Source organism: Tubulanus polymorphus, chromosome 1 (assembly GCF_964204645.1).
Source record: "Tubulanus polymorphus chromosome 1, tnTubPoly1.2, whole genome shotgun sequence".
NCBI lineage: Eukaryota > Metazoa > Nemertea > Palaeonemertea > Tubulaniformes > Tubulanidae > Tubulanus > Tubulanus polymorphus.
This window is the reverse complement of record NC_134025.1, coordinates 20529592-20547771: the sequence shown is the minus strand read 5'-3', so window position 1 is coordinate 20547771 and position 18180 is coordinate 20529592. Positions and strand designations below refer to the sequence as shown.

General features: G+C 36.3%; 2 protein-coding genes across 6 annotated transcripts in view; one reads left to right on the top strand and one right to left on the bottom strand.

Moving 5' to 3' along the window:
* LOC141915416 (sodium- and chloride-dependent glycine transporter 1-like) overlaps window positions 1-4727 on the bottom strand; it is a 41920-nt gene extending 37193 nt beyond the window's left edge. For both annotated transcript variants that reach the window (XM_074806938.1, XM_074806937.1), the window contains exons 1-7: window positions 4542-4727; window positions 4043-4229; window positions 3791-3922; window positions 3486-3668; window positions 3223-3400; window positions 3004-3136; window positions 37-171 (exon numbers count right to left, since the gene is read on the bottom strand). In XM_074806938.1, coding sequence (XP_074663039.1) covers window positions 37-171; window positions 3004-3136; window positions 3223-3400; window positions 3486-3668; window positions 3791-3922; window positions 4043-4229; window positions 4542-4592 — 999 coding nt within the window. In that variant the 5' untranslated portion in view covers window positions 4593-4727. The remainder of the gene's footprint in view (window positions 1-36; window positions 172-3003; window positions 3137-3222; window positions 3401-3485; window positions 3669-3790; window positions 3923-4042; window positions 4230-4541) is intronic.
* Window positions 606-18088, top strand: LOC141915415 (uncharacterized). Of its 4 annotated transcripts, none has more exons than XM_074806932.1 (18): window positions 606-652; window positions 2677-2748; window positions 3817-3975; window positions 10495-10672; window positions 10867-10984; window positions 11460-11825; window positions 11910-12369; window positions 12585-12682; window positions 14217-14343; window positions 14422-14624; window positions 14734-14961; window positions 15250-15429; window positions 15575-15742; window positions 16272-16454; window positions 16562-16683; window positions 17086-17263; window positions 17508-17690; window positions 17771-18088. In XM_074806932.1, the coding sequence occupies exons 7-18, from the start codon at window positions 12146-12148 to the stop codon at window positions 17911-17913; spliced, it is 2037 nt and encodes a 678-aa protein (XP_074663033.1). In that variant the 5' UTR covers window positions 606-652; window positions 2677-2748; window positions 3817-3975; window positions 10495-10672; window positions 10867-10984; window positions 11460-11825; window positions 11910-12145; the 3' UTR covers window positions 17914-18088. The 4 variants fall into 4 exon arrangements, with proteins under 4 accessions (XP_074663033.1, XP_074663034.1, XP_074663036.1 ...); XM_074806934.1 differs by lacking the exon at window positions 606-652 and adding an exon at window positions 2037-2112; XM_074806933.1 differs by lacking the exon at window positions 2677-2748.
* Window positions 18089-18180: the final 92 nt, after the last annotated feature.

Sequence of the window (18180 nt, the reverse complement as noted above, 5' to 3'; positions counted from 1 at the left end):
TTCCTATTATCTGATGAAAATCAATAGCCGTTTTACCTTGCCATCGAGAAGTCTATCCCATTGAGGGGTTACGTAGTACAGTATACCATCAATTGAACCTTCTAGTGTACAGCCTTGGATGAGAAGAGCCGTCAGCAAAACATACGGGAATAACGCGGTGAAATATACCACCTGTAAAATATCAAATGCCATTTATAGGAATAGAAATGGTTAATGGTCAGGAAATATATATCAGAATCTTTTTGTTTCAAACCATGGAGGTATATTGGCGAACCTATGGTTCGCTTCTTACGCAAACGACCCGTTGGCCTTGTGCCAATATTGCTAGAAAGTGATGATAACAAGCCACATTTTGAAACGGTGATAGACCCGGTCGTATTTCTTTTTCCATATGATTCAATTAGCCTAACACTCGCTATTGTGCGAATTTCGTTGCGATGTGACCGTTCTAAGCTGTAAAATTTTAGATAATTTGTTAAAAAATTCCTTAGCTTTTATATAATTTGACCTGATCTGGAATGACCTAAGTCATGAATAATCATTAGCAGATGCGCATGCGCTTAACACTGTGTAAAATGACAGGTGAATCCTCGCTAAAATGGAACTGGAACCGTAGAACAACGGAACCGTATTAAATTTGTCCTTAGGTCAGGTAATGCTAGTGAACATATTTCCCGCCCCCAATTCAGCTTAATAATTCCGTAAGCATCTAGTTTTGTTGAGGCTTCAATAGTCTAGTGCCATTTCTGTTTAAATTGGTCCTGCAAACGTAGTTTAACAATTTCTGACAAATAACGGCAGTTCGGGAAAGATTGTTCGTACCAAATGTAGCCTAGACCACAGTTTTCTAAGATCGACTGGATACAAGTTATCCATTTACTGGTCTTACCATTTACATGATTTCTTAATAGGATGTGATATATTTTACCAGGATGAGTGTTGCTCACTGTAGTCAGGTGTCCCCAAACCTTAACCATTCTGACTTGTATTTGTATTTTAAAACCGTCCTAATTCTCCGTAAACCAAAGCGTTTGGTGTTGCACGTTTCAATTTCAATAGGTATTTGCAAAACATTGTATTTTCTCGGTTGCATCTAAGTTCGAGAAACCCCATAGTTCACTACCAAAAGTAAGGATCGATCCAACCATTGCATCAAAAAATCTAAATGCAATGTCTATAGTTAGAGAGTATTGCTGTACTTTTTCAAGTACAAAAAATAATGCTTTTTCGGTTGGTCACAGATATTTTTTTGCATTTAGCAAAATTACCAGTCAGGTACTGTTTCCAAAGCTACCCCCTTACGTAGAAAATAGGCTGTCTGTTCGATCTTCTTTTTTCAAAGACTATGGCTTTTTTTTATGGCGTTTTTTCGATATTGATTACTAATTGCCATGTCTGGCAGTAATCCACAACATGGTCAAGTATATTTTGCAGTTTAGGAGCATTGTCGGATGATAATAAAGTATCGTCAGCATATAAAAGTATTAATATGTTAAACCAGATATCATCCACCTGGAAATTTAATCCTTGACAACCTTTCTCGTATAGGAAAGACTCGAGGTCATTGACATGGAGAAAAGCACTGGTAACAATTCCCCCCCCCCCCCTTAACGTAATCCGATTTGACTATCTATGCTTTCAGATAGTTGGTTATTTACCTTGACTTTGGACTTGATATGTTGGTACATGTTATGAATCACTCGGAGAATATTTCCTGTAATTCCAGTTGAAATTAATTTATGCCACAGTGCTTTTCTCCATATGTCAAATGCTTTTTGATAATCAATAAATATACAATAAAGTTTTCGCTTATTACCAGTCAAAATATCTATAAGAGAATGCAGCGTGAAAATATGGTCCATGATACTACGATTTTTCCGAAATCCGACTTGATTTTCATTTAGTAATTGATTTTCCATCAAGAACTCCTCTAAACGTTTATAAATCAGGCTCGTAAACAATTTGCTCATACAGCTCAGTAGGATAATTCCTCTGTAGTTATCCGGATTGGAAGGGCCTCCCTTATTTTAATAGATTGGGATAATAATACCTACTCCCCACTCTTCCGGAATGCAGCCTGTTTTCAATCTATGGTTAAACAATGGAACAAAGGTAGGCAGGATTTCATTTTCTGCAGTTTTTAGAAATTCGTTTAGGATTTTGTCGTTTCCAAAGGCTTTGTTATTCTTGAGGCATTTTATGCATTTAGATAATTCTCCCTCAGTGATAAGCCTATTAAGTGCATCATCATTGTGATCATGAATGAAGTCACTTACATTGAAAAAATTATGAGTATCATTTTCTCTACTATGGTTTTGGTTAATAGCGGAAAAAATGGTCAAATAGATCATCTAGCGACGCTTTACATCCCTTTAAAATTAGAAAATTAAAAGAACTGTTTAATCAGCTATATTGTTAAGAAACAGTGGGTTTGAATTGCTTTGTCTTCTTATCTGTCGCTGCATTTCGCGTGTGCATTATTATTCAGTTGCTTCGATAATTTTGACGGAACATGCAGGCGTTTTAAACCTTCCCTTGAGTTTAGGGTGGCCAGACTTTATTTTGAGATGATAACATACGAAATGAATATTTTAGTGTAATTTAGCAACCCGCAATATTTGGTCATGCTTAATTAGTTGTTAGCATCAAAAGCACATATATTTTCTCTTTCTTTAGGTTGTGATCCAATGAGTTTACCAGAAAATACGGCGTTGCATGGAAAACCATAACCTAGATACATGTATAAGGGTAAATCTAAACTATTGAAGATTCAAGTTATTGTAGAAAATTTACTTTTTATCTTGGAAATAAATAAAACATGTGATTTCGATATGAACGTGTTACCTCTCTATCTTCAAGGTTCTTTGTCAACTTCGCTTTCATACACCCCCCCCCCCCCCCAAATTGCGAAGGCAAAGTTCAATGTTGTCACAGGGATTGATTGTTAAGATTTACATTGCCAGACTTAAGCTATCGATGAGATCTTCCTGACCAAATAATTACCTTTCCTAACGTCTGTATTCCTTTGATCAAAACGAGGAACACGATAATCCAGGCCAAGAGCAGACATAGACTCAACTCCCATTTCAACTTGCCAGTTACGGAAAAATCATCAGTTAGGCCAAGTACTTTGTTACTAAAAATGTTATACGTTATCGCATTTAGTATAAAGCTTAACTATACGTTAAGCTCGACCGAGTTAGAACAAGAGTAGCCACTCACTAGAAATATTCTTCCGTCGACGAGTTGATTGCTGTCTGTTTTTCTGTGCAGTTTGCTACCAGCGTAGTTGTCGTTGTATTGATAGTTGCAAGTGCATTCTGAATTGCACTAGCGCTACAGTTATAGAGTGTAACTGTGCCATTTTCGATTTCGATTGTGGCATTATTCAAATACGTAACTGAAACATACACATCTCAAATATCGAACGTGATGCAGGCTTTTAACGGTGTGAAATACGAGTTGAAATATATATGGAAACCTACCGTTTTTAACGACATCATCATTGATGTCGTTCGTACAGTACTCGCTGTTCCATTCGTTGTCACATGTTGACCACGGTAGGACCGACGTCATCGACGCGAATAGATAGTACAAACAATATGCAACAATGACGTTATAGTACAATGAGACACAAAACGTCACTATTATCATTGCCCAACCCATACCTGGAATGATAAAATATGGCAAAATCTTGAAATTTGAAGCTGAATGAAAGTTTTTACGAAAGAGTGATTGCCATGAATACGAGCGTAAACAAGTTTATTCCAGTGTCAACCACCAAGATTACCTTTAAATAATGGGTTTATTTTCCAGATGGATATCGGACCGAGACTAGCAAATTGACCGAACGCAAGCTCCATAAAAAATAACGGAAGACCGACAAATAACAACATTATGACGTATGGTATCAAAAAGGCACCTGCAACAGAACCAGATCGAAATAATATTTGACAAATGCCCGACAAATATCAAGTAAGCAAAGCTACTGTGTTATGGCAAGAGAGGAAATTTCTCTTGAGTTTATAAGTACTTAACTTACCTCCTCCATTTTTGTAACAGAGATATGGAAATCTCCAAACATTTCCTAAGCCTACGGCATATCCTATACACGTCAGAATAAACTCCAGTTGTCCACCCCAATTTCCACGTTCTTTTGGCCCTTTTTTGGTGTTTCCCTTGTCGATGGTGTCGATGGTGTGGCTGTTTGCCTGGTCAGTTGCAAAGCCCTAAGAAAAGAAGAAAAATACTTATAAGTTATATACGTGGAACGACTGTCACCGGTTTTGATTTAAAAAAAAAGATTTAATTTCTACCCAAGTCAGTGAATTCAGCCGATCATATATTCCGACAATATATAATTATCATGACATAATCAAAATATAACTGCAGATCTGTACTGAAATATACATAGTACGTGGAAATTAAATGAATCTAAGACAAAACAACACTCGATCGTTCGCTCGGATAAAGTTGGAATATCAATATTGTGATTTCGTGTACTTTTTCGAATTTACCCATCAAAACAATATTCAACTTACATTTTCTTCGACCAGGTTCACTGTTGACGTAGTTGTCGGATCCGGAGTCATTTTCGTATATCATGTACACCGCCACGCGATTTGTTGACCAGTCGAGTTTGAAATGACAAGTTCATTACTTATCTATTTGTATACCTGTCATTGTATACCTGGCCGAGCATTATCTAGGCCATCAGAAGGACGTCATGACCATTAATCGACAATTACTTTAACCACTTTTGAGGTCTTATCAGCGCTAAAAATCACGCTTACGTAGTTTCGGTGACAAATCGTACGTATTTTGAGTGATTATGAAAAATGACAAGACATAATTTTTAATTGTTAATTGTTGATTACAAAGAATTCTGCGGATTTATTGTGAGATTGGACTTCAACCCGTGTATTGTTATTGCCATTTTTGTTCATATCATTCAATCATTCAGAAACCGGTGATTGCGATGGAGGAGTAGAGTACAACGGGCATTGTTACGTGATTCTAGGCCAAAGTTTATCTCACGAGGCTTAAACGGTGGGAAATTAGCCATACCTAAAAAGAAATCCGTATGGAAAGAATTCAAAAACATCTAGAAGTCAAGGAAAAGTACACTCGAATAAGATGATACTAATATTAGTTATTTGATAGTCACTCGGTTTATGCTATATTTCAACTAAAATACTGTATTAACTTTTTAAATGTACCCGTTACCTGATAAAAAGTAATTAAAAGATGTAGTTTATAGTACTAAGAAAAATAAGCCTTATCTGACGGAAAATTAATTAATAGCTTGGGAATTACGTGAGTCAATCATTGCAATTCAAAAGAGATAATCAAACCTTATAGATGTAAGTAAAATAGAATAGAACACTTTCTACAGTACCATACGATTAGACTTATATCGCTGTACAAGACCGAGAAATCATGCAACGTTTGCAAGCTATATCTTCTTTAAGCAGATAAGAGGTTTGGTGAATTTTCAAACAATCATTGATCCGTAGTCTGTATAGCTCTACTGTGTTGTTTATAGCCTGTTGTTGTAAAGAAGACTATGGTCAATGGCTTCAGAATTTCTCTTAAGGTTAATCATGGACTCTAATAATATATATATATATATATATATATATATATATATATATATATATATATATATATATATATATATATATATATATATATATATATATATATATATATATATATATATATATATATATATATATATATATATATATATATATATATATATATATATATATATATATATATATATATATATATATATATATATATATTTGAACACTTTGAATACTTTATTTTCCAAATATAATTTACAGCATAGTGTACAAAGCATAATACAAAATACAGTAAATTAGACCTGGAGGGGCCTGTAGAAACTAAGGAATAGTTTGTATAAAACAGGTCCCTCAAAAGAGAAAAGAAAAAAAGAGAAATGCAATAAAGAAAATAATATGCTCACAGTCAACCCTTAACACACAAAATGCAATCAAAGTAAACTATGATAACAGCTTGATTAAGATATAATCATTTAATAAGCCAGTTATTTTCTGAAATATTCCAAAAACAATAATTTTAGTTCGAATAACTGTATGATAAAATCAAGCACAAAGTTGCTTTCTATAATTTCTTAGGAACAGTTTAGAATTTTCCATGTTTTTTAGATTTTCACTGATGTTATTCCAAAGTAAAGGGCCGGATACTTTTACTGAAAACTTTCTTCTTAGACTATTGAAAGAGAGTGTTTGTAAATCTTGACGTCGCCGAGTATTGTGACTGTGGATTTGAAAATTTTGGTTCCAATAATTTTCGAATGATTTCGGTAATTCGGAGTGGACAGATCTGTAGATAAAAGTACCTAGCTGAAGTTTATTAATATCTTTGAGCTTGAGGATATTAAAAGCTTTGAATATAGGGTCAGTGTGCGCCAAATAATAGGAATTAGAAATTAGCCTGATAGCTCTTTTTTGCAATACAATTAATGGCTGAAGTTTATTTTCAAAATTTTGTCCCCAAACTAAGTTACAATACTGGAGGTAAGGATCAATAAGCGACAAATAAAGGGTACGAAGAGAACTCACTGGCAGCTTATGTCTTACTCTATTTATTATACCAATGCTTCGAGAAACTTTTTTTTCAACTGATTTTATTTGATCGTCCCAGGTTAAATTTCTGTCAATAAAAAATCCAAGAAAATTTGTGACATTGACTTGTTTGATCTCTATATTGTTAATTGATATTCTCAAGTTATGTTTCAATAGTTTACCGAACACCATAAATGACGTCTTCTTTACATTTAATGACAGCTTGTTTGTTTGAAACCAGGTATACAATTTTGATAATTCAATGTTTACTGTACGTACTAATCTGTCTAAATTAAGGTCACTATAAAAGGCATTTGTGTCATCGGCAAACAATATAAGTTTTAACACATTAGAAAATTTAATACAGTCGTTTACATATAATAAAAAAAGCAAGGGACCTAAAATTGAGCCTTGGGGTACTCCAGTTTTAACGGTACATAACGAGGATTTATAATTTTGAATTTGAACAAATTGTTTTCTATTCTTCAAATAGTTTTCAAACCAGTTGTTAGAGATGCCTCTTATTCCATAAAAACATAATTTTCTTAATAAGATTTCGTGATCAACGGTGTCAAAGGCTTTTGATAAATCTAAGAATACCCCAATAGTTGATTTGTTTTCTTCTAAATTTTGTGAAATTTCATCAGTTATCAATGTTAAGGCCATGGCAGTTGAATGGTTCTTTCGAAAGCCGAACTGGTTTGGTTGAATGATATGAAACTTGTTACAATATTCGGTTAATCGATTATACACTATCTTTTCGAGAATTTTAGAAAAGCAAGGCAGTACGGATATCGGTCTGTAATTATCAAAAGAGTCATTATTGCTAGCTTTATAGAGTGGACGTATTCGCGCTACCTTCAGTTCAGCCGGCACTATACCGGAATTTAAGCTACAGTTAAATATATGAGTTTAGCAGATCAATTACACGTTATAAAAGTTATATATATATATATATATATATATATATATATATATATATATATATATATATATATATATATATATATATATATATATATATATATATATATATATATATATATATATATATATATATTACAAGCAGTAGATTTAACTGTCTCTCTTTTAGATATGCTGTATGTATTTTAGATATATTTTATTTTGTTTGTGAAGTCTATTAGAGTTTAATAGGTTTTTCACTTGTAATTTTGCTATTTTATTTTTCAATTAAAAGTTTTGACCGAAATAAACTCCTGAGAATACCTTATCGTTGTCTGTGATCTCTCATTAGAATGAGAATAGTGTCTAATCAAAGGGGATGGGGGTAGAAAGAATCAGACAATTATTTTAATTGACGCAACTATTGACATTTTGAGATGTTCCCTACGTAGCGTGGGATAACTAGGAACTCGTATCAACTCGTGCGTTTGAATAAAAGATTTACAACACAGATTCTACTTCGGATACAGGTACCTCCAAATATTAACTAACACAATTTTCGTTTCAAATCCTCCCATAAATTGGCGAAAATATCCATATTCACTAAGATACGTGCAGATTATTCATGAATTTTTCCTGCAAATCTGCGTGAACTAAGGGTCAACCCTAAACTCCTATTTTCCAGGCAAATAATACTCTAAATGACGTAAATGATTGGTATTTTTCGCTAATATTCTTTTTTCCACATCCACCTGAACCTTCTCGATCTCCAGTCTCTCCTGTTCTATGGCAAGGCGTTTTTCCTCGACTTTCAACATGGCTTCATTGGAATCATTACATGTATTAACCCTTGAGTGCCTTTGCCCTAAAAATGTATAATATTTCTTATTGACCTATTTTTGCATTCTATAGTTACATTCAATAGAAATACAGTATCAGTTTCGCGAATTTGAGAAAATGATTTCGCCATTTTTCTTTGACATTGTGGACATCAGGTTAAAGAGGAATAGTTCAGAGCTCAGACCACTATTCCAAAATCTTCTATATCCTGTAATAAAAACAAGAAATTCGAGAGTTTAGTTCGTAGTAAGGGCGTAAATTCAGGGGAAATCCTGCTTATGGCTCAAAGGGCCAGCATCTTAGCTACGCATTGAAGTTGTTTTCGCCCCACATACCCAACCTAACTTTTGAAATAATCCAAACCTTTAGAAAGGAGGGGTATCCCAGTACAGGTATGCCAGTACATCCGAGCCGAATATCGCCTACCGTATTTGGTACCCTTACTCCAAGCAAAAAAAAGTCCAGGGAATCCCTTATTTCATCATTAATCTGTCTCTCAGGATCAATGGATTCCAAACATATAACCGAAATTCGTTACCTATCCCATTTGCCATTATTATTATTAATTATGGCAACATTTATGGGGGGCCTCTTCTTCGCTCTTAGGCACTACTAACCTAATTGTGGTCTGATGCCTTCATTAGCTTAAATTTATGACCACACAAACCTGGCGCCCTCTATCAAGAACAACCACGTACAAAATGTCAAATTGTGTGGACAACAGACCTTCCAGGCAATTATTTTGGATTCTTCGATAGCTTGCATGGCAGCTATTATTGTAGATATGTTTGTCCACATACGTGGACCGGAGGTAATAAAGGGTTGTAACCCACTTCTTTTCCTAGCGTCGTCATCTCCTCCGCCAACCTTGTAATTTTTTTCTGCCAAAAAGATTGCCGGCTATTAATCCAGTCACTAGGCCCGCCTGAAGCGAGTCAGTGCGTTTACAAATCTCCAGATAAGAGAAGGTGGCTGAAAGTAAGTACGGATTATTTATTATACTGTGTTCAGAATTGATCGTTTTGTAATTCGTTGTAAACGGACCACTAAAAATTCATCGAAATGAAAATATCATTTCCAGCGGCCCAGTTCCACTTACAACAAATGTGGTATTTGCTCCTGATTGGCGGTGGTGGTAAGAAATTAGGAATATTTGAATAATTACCTGAAGTATATATGAATAAACGTGGCATATACAAGGCAAACCATACTGGTGATATTACGAACAACGAAACACGACATAACGGCAATCTTTAAAAGTTAAAACTGTGAAATTTATAACAAAAAAAATTGGTGGAGATCAAGCATCATATATGCCTAACCATACACTACATTGCCTATTGATCTTTTTTTCTGCTCAATGCAGCCACTTGTCGAAATAATGCAGATATCATAAAATCGTTAACTAATCTGGTTAAATACGTATCCCGTGTGTACGTGTATCAGTTACGGATATCGAGTAACTCATCGGTAACCATCTGGCATCATAAAACGAATTGTCTCTAATGAAATCTACGACATTATCTTCGCACCATTCGTGTAGTTCACAATATGTTGCTTCGCGGGACGCTTGTAGTTGCGTTTTCGTTTTTTGTTTTGATTGCCGAAGGAAAAAAATCAGAAAAAGAAAAATCTGGTAAATCTGATAAAGGAAAACCTGGTAAATCTAAAATGTCAGGTCAGTTGTTTTGTTTGATTTGTTGTTTTGATTTCACTGATTTTTTGGTAATATTTGAGTCTAGAAGAAATAGTCGATTTTCAAAAAGTGCTCAATCCTCAATCAAAGTGCTCAATCAAGATGCCTACGTTAACCATGTCGACATACAACTTACAAATAATTTGACGACGTTCTAACAGAGGCATTTGACGACTGAATGATGAGTGTAGGTCATAATGGCGGTCGATTCGAATTCTACCTTTATGTCCTAACTTGTAGTTAATTTTGTGCCTGAGCACAGTCACGGCCGAGATTTAAGATCACCGTAGTTCTTATGTCAATCTAACAACTTGAAAGCAATCTCGAGACTTAAAACAATTTTCGGACTTAATTCATGACCGCTCAACTTGGCCCTTGGCATTTCTACACGTGCGTTGAGCTTTTGTTTAACTGCCATTTTTTGTTCATATCATTCAGGGAGCGGTGATTGCGATGGAGGAGTCGAGTACAACGGACATTGTTACGTGATTCTTGGCCAAAGTTTATCTCACGCTGATGCACAGAAGGCCTGCGGGGAGAACGGTGGAAAATTGGCCGTACTTAAGAAGAAAAGCGTATTGAAAGAATTGAAAAAAGATCTAAAAGTCAATAAGAAGTAAAATCGACAATGATACAATATTATTAATAATGATAATATTACAGTAATGATAGTTAGATAACCTCTAATGTATCCGTCTTTAGTATCAGCTGAAACTACCATTGCTATCATTGACCTTTTCGGCCAATGTGACGTCACGTGAAATACTGGCGCGAGTATAGCTTGAAAGGGTTTTTTCTCCATTATTTTAGTACAAACTTTTGGATTGGTATGACCTACAATTTGACTACCGACATCTATCAATGGCTGGATGATGACTGCACAACTAAAAATCACAATTTGGAAAGCAAAGACGAAAAGAAAGCATGGGTCAGTCAGTTAAAATCTTGCTTTAGCTAAATTATAAAGCTAAACGATTGATACCTTGTTTCTCCTTTCTGCTTAAGTTTTTCGAGATTTTTTTCGCTGAGTCGGAATATACTGCGTTTCTCAATTAAAATCGAGATTTATTCCGAGTTAGTTATGTTAAGTTTCCATACTATAAAAGTAATTTTCGAGGTTTTTTAGAGTCGGTTACTTGAAATGATACGGAAATATGTCAAAGTAATAAGTGAAATGTTTTCTATGTGGTTTATTCCAAAGTAATAATAGAAACTAATTTTCTCATATTAAAAGTTATTTTGGAGGCTTATTCGGAATACACCTCGAAAAATGTGTTTTGCAAATATGTTCCGTAACTAACTTCCTTATTTTGATAATAGACAACCGTTTGGATTATCTATAACGTATTGAAAAAGAACCCACGACGCGCATTTGATTAACACACTAAAGAAAATGTTTTCAGACCTTGTCCAAACGGTTGATAAAAGCCCCAAAAATAACTGGTTGCGTGGCTATCTCTTCGAAGTTTTCTAATGCTGAAGTCAATTCATGCTCCGAATCGTTCGATGCCGTTTGTGAATACAATCAAACGCGTAAGTATAGAACTTTCAATTCACAATCATTACGAAGTTTACGAAGAGATTGTATCTGAAAAACCTTACAATACATGACTAAACGGTCAAATAATTTTCTTACAACCGTTGCCATATTTGAGAATCTGAGGCCATAACTAAATGGATCGATGAACAATGTTACAAAGAAAGCCAAGAGAAAATACTCACAGAAACGTCTGGATCGGCAAGAATACTTGAACTCAACAAGAAAAATAGTAATGATAACCGTGAATATCGGCCAAAAGAATTTGTCAATAAATCTATCACAATTTGTAATCGATCTCTAATTTGGATGTTAGGCACATTATTCAATGAGTTGTACCAAGGGGACATCAAATTGACCGAAGAGGAAGAGAAGATTGTCTCGACTGGTGGCAATCCGTCTACAGCCACTGGCTCGTTGTATGTGCCACCGAATGCAACTCTGAATACTAAACAAGTAGAAGCGTTGAAGGAACTAGTAAGTCGGACCAAAACCGTGGACCTTACGGACGCCAAGACTCATGAATTGGCTAGTCAATACGATGAGTATTCAATGCAGTTGGTCAGTGATTGGAGGAAGGCGAGAAACACGCTCATAGACAGAATAGAAAACGCGACCAGGTATCACGTTACAAACGTGCTAAGTACATACAAAGACTGGCATGAAGACTACTTGAGGGATGTTCAAAACATAGTTCGCAAAGGATTGAATATACAAGTAGCAAAAACCAAGCTTAAACGACCAAATCACTTTTTCAAACGTAACACGGAAAATAGGTAAATCTCAGTATATATTTTTTTTCTGCTGGCAAAATATTCCATCTAAAATCTGCCCTCCTATATGTAACATCAGAAAATAAATCAAGTTTTTGGCGCTTGTGACGAAATATGTATCTTGAGTTATCCACGTGGATTCTTTTCGAGCAAATGATGAAGTATTCCAACATATATACAATGATTTTGAATTTACAAATCAAACTTTTCTCGTTTAGTGGATTATTTAGACGGAAAAGAAGTGCCATAAGATCTGACGACAGGAGCGCGTATTGGTTGGATGGTATTATACCGTACACGCTGGAAACAGAAATGCGTAAGGATTGATCTTTAAATAGGGCTGGCTAATTTCCCCTTTAATTTCTTTGTTTGATTTGATTTGATTTGATTGGATTACTAATATTTAGTGTCGTTTTCGAATCTACCGCACCTGCTCTGGAAGCGAAATGGGGCAGGGGTTTGATTTTGAAATCGGAAATCGAAGTACAGTGAAACGATTTTAAGTGTTCGTTCGATCTTAGTGGTCGTCGCTTTCGATAACTCTGAGTGAAGCGGTTTAGTATATATTTCTTACCTATCGGTATCTCTTGTTACCGATAACCTATTTGTAAACGATTTGCCTAGCTCCTAGAATCCGGGATATAAAAAGTATACTTAACTTAACTCAGTAGTTTGCCTTTATCTGGTATAATACGATATATGTTTATTCCATTATCCGATATATAATTTCTTCTATGGTGTGGCTACAATCCTATAGTCGACCCGTCTGATCCAGATCCAATCCCTCGGCTAATCTCCCGTACGATCCCGATCTGATCTCTCGGTTCTCCTCTCTCTACTACTCTACTAGTTCCCGTTCTCCTCTCTTACTTGGTCTCCCCGAATCTACTGAACTAACCCTTTTTATCCCCAGAATATCACCCCAAGTCTCAATCCCTTTCCATTAGTTAATTACTAAATAAACTCCCAAACATTCTATATACAATAATATAACTAAAATACTCTATAAATCTCTACAAGTAGAGAGATCGCCACTCAAGACCATGGTTTAACCAATGTTTATATAATAATAAGCCTAATGGATACTAACTAAGAATTGGAACAATGAAGCCTAAAGATGCCAGTTTGAAGGGTCTTGAATGTCGATCTACGCTAAATGTTATAAAAACAGCAGATGTTCTGCCCTAAAGTTACATAAAAATACTTTACAAACAGCATTACTATTTAGCCAAAATAGCTAAATCGTAACAACAGACAAATTTGGATGGCCGGTCGAATACATACGTAGAATTTTCAGTTCAAATCGAAGCGCATAATTTTGAAATTTCTGCTGCCTGAACCGGCAAGCGGCTGATGGGGTTTACTTTTTGTTGACTGCCTTATTTGATTAGCAAGATTCTTATTCTGGGCTGCGTTTGATAGAAAGGTTCAAGCATACGAGAGATACATTTTTATTGCATTTTATTCCTAGTGAGTAAATCGAAGGAAAATATGTTTCCATCTTTTTAAGACTTGACTCCGAGTATCAAGCTAGTAATGCTAATGCATGTATATTGATGATTTATTATTTACTGCCTCGGATATTACCCCCTTTGAGTAACAAATAATTTGCCAATGCTATGAAAAACCTTTAGTTAAATCCCTGGTGAAACCGCAGCCCCGGTGTCCAATTTCAACGAAAAATGATAAACCTTAAATGGAAAAGTCTTTATTTACATTCGATAAAACTGGGCCCATTTAGCTAAGTATAGCCGTGGCCAGATAAAAACATACCAGCAAAATTGATAGAACTTTCATCATTTCTTAGTGAAACACACAGCCTCTTTTAACAGGATTGTTTCAAATTACAGCTAACGATCACAAAGTTCGAATTAGGAATATAATGGACCGGTTTACTGAACAAACGAAATGTTGCATCAAATTTGTAGAAACTTATGTTCAATCGCCGTACGTCAATATAACAGGATCGTATAAGGGGTAATTTCATTCATTCTCCGTTGCCAACGCATGTTTAAAAGCGTAACAGAGTAATAACGTGTATTTCTGTAAATCTAGTTGTTACTCATATGTCGGAATAAAGTACGGTGTTCAACAGCAATTGAATCTGGATTCAAGGTGTATGTTCGAAGAGGATGGTACGCCTCTACCAGCTGGTATCATCCTACACGAACTAATGCACACGGTTGGTTTTTACCACGAACACACGAGGCCTGACAGAGATGATTACGTTAGAATCAACTGGGGTAACATTGTATATGGTAAGTGGCTGAATTTCTTTTTCCAATCTCTACCTGTCTTTTATACCCTCGTTTTTTTCATCATTTGCTTGAAAAAGATATGTATACATTTTCGTATTCGTAATTTTAGGTAAAGAGGGGCAGTTTAGTAAACAAGATGACTCGATCACGAACGGTTTCGAATACGATTTTAGAAGCGTAATGCATTACGTTTTGGGCGCATTCGCTAGAAACACAGATGTGAACACGATGGACATCATAAATGGAGCTACATTTCCCGATGGTTTCATACCAGGAGTCACTGAAAACCTGAGTGTTAGTGACATAGCTGAGATAAGGCGACTGTACGGCTGTAGCGGTAGGAAATGGTTCCTGTTATTGGGTCCCGTTTCTGAGATTTCAATCATATGTGAATAAAATCTATTCTGTCAAATGATGATAATTACGTCCGATCTTGTTCGGACCTCTTTTCTGCGTCATATTGGCCGTTGAGAGCAAAAGTGAATTGAATTAAATTGAACTAATTAACCGAATGCGACAGTTGACTACCATTATAACGGCCAATGTGACTGACACATGTCCACAAAACGGTGAAGAAACTGTCACTGCATGGCTCCTACAACAATTTTTTCATTTCTAAACACAGATATAAAGACAGTCGGTGGAAATGCCAACGGTGAATACTGCCATTTTCCGTTCAAATATAACGGTACCGAATACAACCATTGTATAATGGCTGAAACAAACGGAACGGCCCCGCTTTATTGGTGCAGCACCAAACAGTTCCCCACTTATGATAATATAATATGGGGCTATTGCCTTTTCGGTAAGAAAATAATAATGATTCTTTCAAATCTCGAGGAATATTATAGTCACATTGAAATCAAAATTTCAATTAGTTCCTGTAGGTTTTTATGTACTATTCCTATAAACTGAAGTGTATGTATAATTTTGAAATCATTTGTTAATAGGTTCTGCCGAGACGTTGTCCACCAATGTCCTGACTACTAATGGAGAAAGCTGCCATTTCCCGTTCTATTATAAGGGTAAACGGTATGACTTCTGTACTTCCGTCGACTGGAGGTCCATGTGGTGTTCGCTCAATGAAACCTTTGATGGTTACTGGGGATCATGTGCGCGTAAGACACTTTTCAATTATATAGTTTAGGACTGACCAATTCAGAACGTGGCATCATTCAAACCATCCATCCGAGCAGGGATTTGAAAACCTGATGGCATTGCTATACAAGACACTAGACCAGGTGCGCAGGTTTGCCGTGCGAAAACTTGCGGCAACAATCGGATTTCTTGATGATAATCGCCGAGGCGAATTTCACAGAACTATAAATGGAAAAACCCGGGCTAAAATTAAACAGGGTTTCTGATTAATAATGACATCATCTAAGCTGCGCACTCGGTCTAGTGTGGCAGGGTAACATACCGTGGCGATGCCATCAGGTTCGAATCCCTGCCGTGGTTTTGATTGCTGCCTGCTGAAGCTTACGCCAACACAAACCCCGGCCGCAAACCCTTCATTGGCGTGAGCTCCGGCTTTCTTAATTCGTTGTGCCGTCATTCCTTAGAAAACAGCGCCTTTCTTCCTATGGAATGTTGATAAAAGTCAAATACACCTGTGTATGTGTTTCTCAATTTTTTTACTATTCACAGTGCCATACGGTGGGGCTTGGAGTAGTTGGGGTGAGTGGTCTACATGTGGTGCAACATGTGGAGGGGGTCAGCGATCGCGTATTAGGTTATGTGATAATCCAGTGCCTATCAATGGAGGGCCAACGTGTCCAGGAGACGGTTTTGAACATCAACTATGCCAAACAGTAGAATGTCCCACTTCTGGTAATTCAGTGCGACTTATTCTAATTTCTAATCGATGGTCTTCAATGATAAAGGTCCATTTCTATTTTGTTTGTCTACGTGTCTTTTCCCTATTTCTACCAATATAGGGGAAACCTTTGTTCAGATTGGATGTTTCGAAGATGTTGGCTGGCCACCTTTGTTTACTCTTCTAGAGAATAAGTCATCGCATCTCGATGGTGAATTCGCCGATAGGACTGACAAATTACGAGTAAAGTGAAAACAATTCCCCTTTTGTGCTGTTAAATCATGATTTAAAACTGAAATAAGGATTAGATTTTAGTTTTGAATGTTAACCGACTGCGGAACTGGATTCTGTTTCGGCTCCATGGTCAGGCTCCATGGCGGCCACTTAAATACATATGACACCAGTAAATCGCCTATTGGGTTCTTTCACGGTCATGTTCAACAAGAATCCAGATGTTACAGTTGTAGGCAGGGGGTTTAGGAAGCAGGCATAGTTTATGATTGGGTCTCTGAAATGAATTTATTTCAGTTATGAAATCAAAATCAAACACCCAACTGTGGAACTGGGACCTGAAGTTTCATTTATATTGGTGTTACTTTACTTTAATGCGTATAACAAAACACACCTAAAATTGTGAAATTTCAGAAATGTGCTTTAGCTGCCGGGTCAATGAACTACAATACTGTTGGATTGCTGGCAGGAGGAATGTGTCTCGCCGAAACCTTGACCGTTGAAACGGTTCGAGATATAACAACGTCGAAGGCATGTGGTAACGAAGGTACCGGCGGTAAAAATGCAATGGATGTCTATGCCTTGGACGAAGGTTGGTGCAATTTTGATGAAAAAACAATAAACGAAGGAGGCCACGTCAATTTTAAGCCATGTGATTTGGCAATGTCCTGTTCAATACTATTTTCGGTGCATACCTCAAATTGACTATGGAATTCAAATCGTTTGTTCATCGATTTCTTAATGCGTTGTGTATTTAACTGACTAGAATGATCAGAAACAAACGATTTGAATATTTAGAACAAGATAATGGGGTAAATCTTGTTCCTATTTAACAGTTTTACTAGTCCCGGACTGGTCAGCATGGCAGGCATTCACTGCCTGTTCGAAGACTTGTGGTACTGGCACCCGAACGCGCACCAGACAATGCTGGGATCCAAAAGATTTAGCATTCGTCGATCCAACTCTTTGCGGCGGATCTGAAACAGAAAGTGAATCATGCTCAACTGAATTGTGTCCGAGTAAGTAGCAAGATAATTTCTGTTGTATCCGTTCTTACTAGGAATCAAATATAATGAGCTTGTGTCATTTTCTGTTTCAGTTAACGGGGCATGGGGAAGTTGGAGCGAGTGGAGCACATGTACTTCTGGTATCAAGTACAGATCACGAGAGTGCAATAATCCCCCACCATCCAATGGTGGAGCTCAGTGTCCAGGCGAAGCAACCGATCCTATTCTTTGTTGATCGAGTCAATTGCTCGAAAGCTATGCATTCAAATCCTGTTAAGATTCCATCGTAGTAAATGAAATGGTCATGTCTAACATATATTTTCAACAGCAGTTGACACAAAAACGAAACTCTAATTTCCGGCAACTGATTCAATAAACTGAAGTTGTAAAATGATTCGATATTTTACCTAGCTTATCAATAATCATAATATGTATCTAATCATAAAATGGTGATTATGTTGTGCATTTTTTGTGTTTCTTGGGGAAACCTATCGACTGTCTA